The sequence below is a fragment of the Galeopterus variegatus genome, unplaced genomic scaffold (assembly GCF_000696425.1).
Source record: "Galeopterus variegatus unplaced genomic scaffold, G_variegatus-3.0.2 Scaffold3504, whole genome shotgun sequence".
NCBI classification, from domain to species: domain Eukaryota; kingdom Metazoa; phylum Chordata; class Mammalia; order Dermoptera; family Cynocephalidae; genus Galeopterus; species Galeopterus variegatus.
Genome location: NW_007729615.1, coordinates 208,410 through 212,100, shown reverse-complemented (window position 1 = coordinate 212,100; position 3,691 = coordinate 208,410). Strand labels below are relative to the sequence as shown.

The 3,691-nt window shown below is 45.5% G+C and overlaps 2 protein-coding genes across 6 annotated transcripts in view; one reads left to right on the top strand and one right to left on the bottom strand.

The window, feature by feature from the left end:
• HAUS2 (HAUS augmin-like complex, subunit 2) overlaps positions 1–1,628 on the bottom strand; it is an 11,638-nt gene extending 10,010 nt beyond the window's left edge. For both annotated transcript variants that reach the window (XM_008585238.1, XM_008585239.1), the window contains exon 1: positions 1,518–1,628. In XM_008585238.1, coding sequence (XP_008583460.1) covers positions 1,518–1,610 — 93 coding nt within the window. In that variant the 5' untranslated portion in view covers positions 1,611–1,628. The remainder of the gene's footprint in view (positions 1–1,517) is intronic.
• Positions 1,629–1,782: 154 nt separating this feature from the next.
• LRRC57 (leucine rich repeat containing 57) overlaps positions 1,783–3,691 on the top strand; it is a 12,182-nt gene continuing 10,273 nt past the window's right edge. For 3 of the 4 annotated variants that reach the window (XR_551420.1, XR_551419.1, XM_008585240.1), the window contains exons 1-4: positions 1,783–1,788; positions 2,034–2,139; positions 2,245–2,383; positions 3,008–3,276. Coding sequence is in view for 2 of the 4 variants with exons in the window: in XM_008585240.1 (XP_008583462.1) it covers positions 2,056–2,139; positions 2,245–2,383; positions 3,008–3,276 (492 nt within the window). In the remaining 2 variants the exon portion in view is untranslated. Of the gene's footprint in view, positions 1,789–1,864; positions 1,943–2,033; positions 2,140–2,244; positions 2,384–3,007; positions 3,277–3,691 lie in introns of those variants that run through there. The other variant, XM_008585241.1, reaches the window with a different exon arrangement.

Sequence of the window (3,691 nt, the reverse complement as noted above, 5' to 3'; positions counted from 1 at the left end):
AACAAACAAACAAACAAACAAAAAAAAAAACAGGTAACTGACTAATTAACGTACTTGAGAGACAGCAGGATCATCACCTCCCTCCCAACAACCACCACACCAAAAGTGAGCTCACTCATCAATGGACTAAAATTCTTTCAAGGGTGCCTTACTTTTTTGGTTTAGGCATTTATATTTCCTACCAACACTTTCTAGAGGGATACTAAGCCTAAATGTCCTACAGTATGAGTTTACCAAATTATTTTGTGACAATAAAATTGTACATTACAAGAGAGTACTAAGTAACTTGGCCAGAAGAAAACACCGAAGAGAAGTGAGGAAGGATTCAACTGGCCAGTGCTGTGGTCGCTGGTTAACTAGGACCACCTGAAATCCCTGAACATGACACTGTCTTCAACAAAAGTTTAAAATCTTTCAAGATAATATCACAGTATATTATCACAGTTCATCTTAAACGATGACACAATGTGTCAGAAAAGGGATAGCTCTGGGATCTAATTCTATCTCACTAGTTGAGTGACCTTGGGCAAGTTTCCTGGTCTTTTAGGCCTATGTTTCTTAATATAAAAAATACTGCTAGGTATTAGAAGTCTTTAATGACTCTAAGTACAAAAAGTTGCATTTTTTCCTTATATCTTCCATCTTATTTATACTGCTACTTTCTGCAGATGAGTTTACCTTTTAACTTTTCTGTTTCCTTTTTAATGAAATTCCTCAACTTCCTCTTTATATCAAAATTTCTTTTCCTCGATCTCAATGTCCTTGATTCCACATTCCCCGTTCCCTTCTGTTACTTCTGCCTCTTGTATTCCACTATTCCTTCACATGTTCAATTTCTCCTTGTATTGGCTCCTTCCTCCTGACCTATGAACATGCCCTTCTTACCCATTGGGCTCTTCTTACCCAACCTAAGCCATGCCTTGGGCTAATCCCTCTTTTCTCTTCTTCTTAAAGTTAATCTCTTCCTCCATTCACGTTTCAAGGTCTTTTATGTCTCTTTCACCAATACTCTTTTTTTCCTCCCTTTAAAGATATAAATAAATAAACAAACAAATAAATAAAAACTGCTTCTGGCGCCTTCGGTACACAGCGCCTCCCGCTCCAAATATGCTTCAATTCCTCCCACAAACGACAGTTGCTGGGAATGCTTGTTTAATTACCTAGCCGTATTTCCCAACCCCATCGCACACTACAATTTAGAGGCGGTTATCAGTGAACGAAAAAAAGCAGAGGAACACTGGTCTATCTTATCTCCCACAAACTGGCCTGGGACAATTTGCCTGCAGACACTCAAAACAAAGTCTACTCAGAACACCATCTACTCATGCCCTGTTTCGAAGAGCCCACGGCAGAATGATCACTGCTGTTGCCTTAGAAGGGGCTCTATCCGCCCTTACGCTAGTACAGCCCCAACCAGCACCTTCAAACTCTTCTGCAGCCAGCAGCACCATCTCACAGCCATATTCTGTCGCCAACGTAGGCACCCCTTTGATGACGCTACTGCCGTCAACACGCACCTGACTGACCACCCCCGAAGCTACGAAGTGACCCAGCAGTAGCCCAGCGGCGTTTGGCTCGGACTCCGGGTCCCTGGGGCTGGCGGCAGCCATGGCTCAGACGCACCTCCCCGTTGGCGCCCAGAGTGAGCGGAAAGCTGGGCAAACGCGCGGCGCGCCTCGATGACGTCACAGGGCGTTCCCACCTGGGCTGAAGCCCGAGGAGTGCATCCCAGGCTGGCGCGGGTGCCGGCCCCCACTGCGGACCCCTCTGTCAGACCAGCTGTAGAAGGCGAGTCCGGGGCTCCCTGATCTTCCATAGGCTTTCAGAGGCTCCTGGCCTCGGCATAGCTGCAAAAGCGGCAGGGCTTGGTATTCAGGCTGTCTGTTCTCTTTCTTCCTTGCCATTCTTGGGCTGGCCCCCCGGATCCAGGGATCGGCGAGAGGTGACAGCTGGTGTGGGAGACCCAGCCGGGAGGTCGACGGGGTGGCTGTGTGCCTGGACTGGGCGGTGACAGCTGCGCTTCTTTCCCGCAGGGACCTTAGCCGCGGCGCTACGATGGGAAACAGTGCTCTCCGCGCTCATGTGGAAACGGCGCAGAAAACTGGTGTCTTTCAGCTTAAGGACCGTGGATTGACCGAGGTGAGACTGGCAGGGACCCAACTAGGGAACTTAAGGGGAGAGGGACGGCGGGGGCGACGAAGTTAATTGGTGAGGGATTCTCCACGCTGTGAACTCCTTCTCCAGTTCCCCTCAGAGTTGCAGAAGCTGACGAGCAATCTCAGGACCATCGACTTGTCCAACAACAAGATCGAGAGCCTACCGCCTTTGCTGATAGGGAAGTTCACTCTGTTGAAGAGCCTCTCCCTGAACAACAACAAATTGAGTATGGCTTTTGCGCCTGGGAGGCTTTTGCGCCTGGGAAGCTTTTGCTAGTGATCCGCTGTTAGGAAGGGTGGTCTTCTCTTGCAAGCCTGCTTTTTGTTGTTATTGTTATGAAACCGTTCAGAGGGCTCAAGATGTAGAATGTCAGAGTCCTTGAAGCTTTCTACCTCTTGTAATTACATCTACAAGCCTCCTTGGGTGGTATAATGATTGTTACTGGGTTAATTTGGACTTGAAAGGGAAGAACATCTTTGGGATGTGATGTAAATAGACCTACCTAATTTGAAAGGAGGGATGGAATAGGAAGGGGAGGATCTTCCAAATCTCACAAATTACTTTTGCATTGTGCCTAGACCCCTTTACAAAAGGAGCCCATTAAAATCTCACAAATTACTTTTGCATTGTGCCTAGACCCCTTTACACATAAATGCTCTCCTGCATTTTGATGCTACCCTTACCTTCTGAAGACTATGTAGGTAAAATGCAATACCCAAAAATGGCACATGTGGGAATTATATGTATATTAACAAGAGATGAAGCAGGCTGCCATATGGTCTTTATAAACTTCATAAAAGGTGTTTTTAGCTCTATCAAATTCAGGTTTTAAAAAAATTTTCTTTGCCAGCTGCTCTTCCTGATGAGTTATGCAATCTGAAAAAACTAGAGACGCTAAGCCTAAACAACAATCACCTGAGAGAGCTGCCATCTACCTTTGGGCAACTGTCTGCCCTCAAGACCTTGGGACTCTCTGGGAACCAACTGGGAGCACTACCACCACAACTTTGTAGCCTACAGCACCTGGATGTGGTGGATCTCTCCAAGAACCAGATTCGGAGTATACCTGACATAGTGGGGGAGCTGCAGGTCATCGAACTCAATCTCAACCAGAACCAGGTCTAGAGCTTATGGTTTTTTCCTACAGCATGTTTGGGTTTATGGTCTCCTGATAACCTCTAGTTCCCTAAATTGTCATCATGGAGCTAGGTATCAGAGGCTAGATGAGAGGTATATTCTATAGACTAAACTAATTTTAAAGCACAAAATGCCATGGAGTTAGTTGGGACACAGGATACGTTTGTTGAGTAGGTGTTTTGGAGAAGGTAGGATGGATAACAGACAGACATAATTTCAGAAATTAAATTACCATCTCACAAATCTTGAAGAGTTCTTCAGATCCTCCTCAAGTAAGCCCCTAATCATCTAGTGATGTCGGGGATATAGAATGGAAATGAGGCTTAAACTTACAGGATTTGAGAGTCAGACATAAAATTTCAGGGTTTTTTTTTTTTTTTTTTTTTTTTCCTTTTTA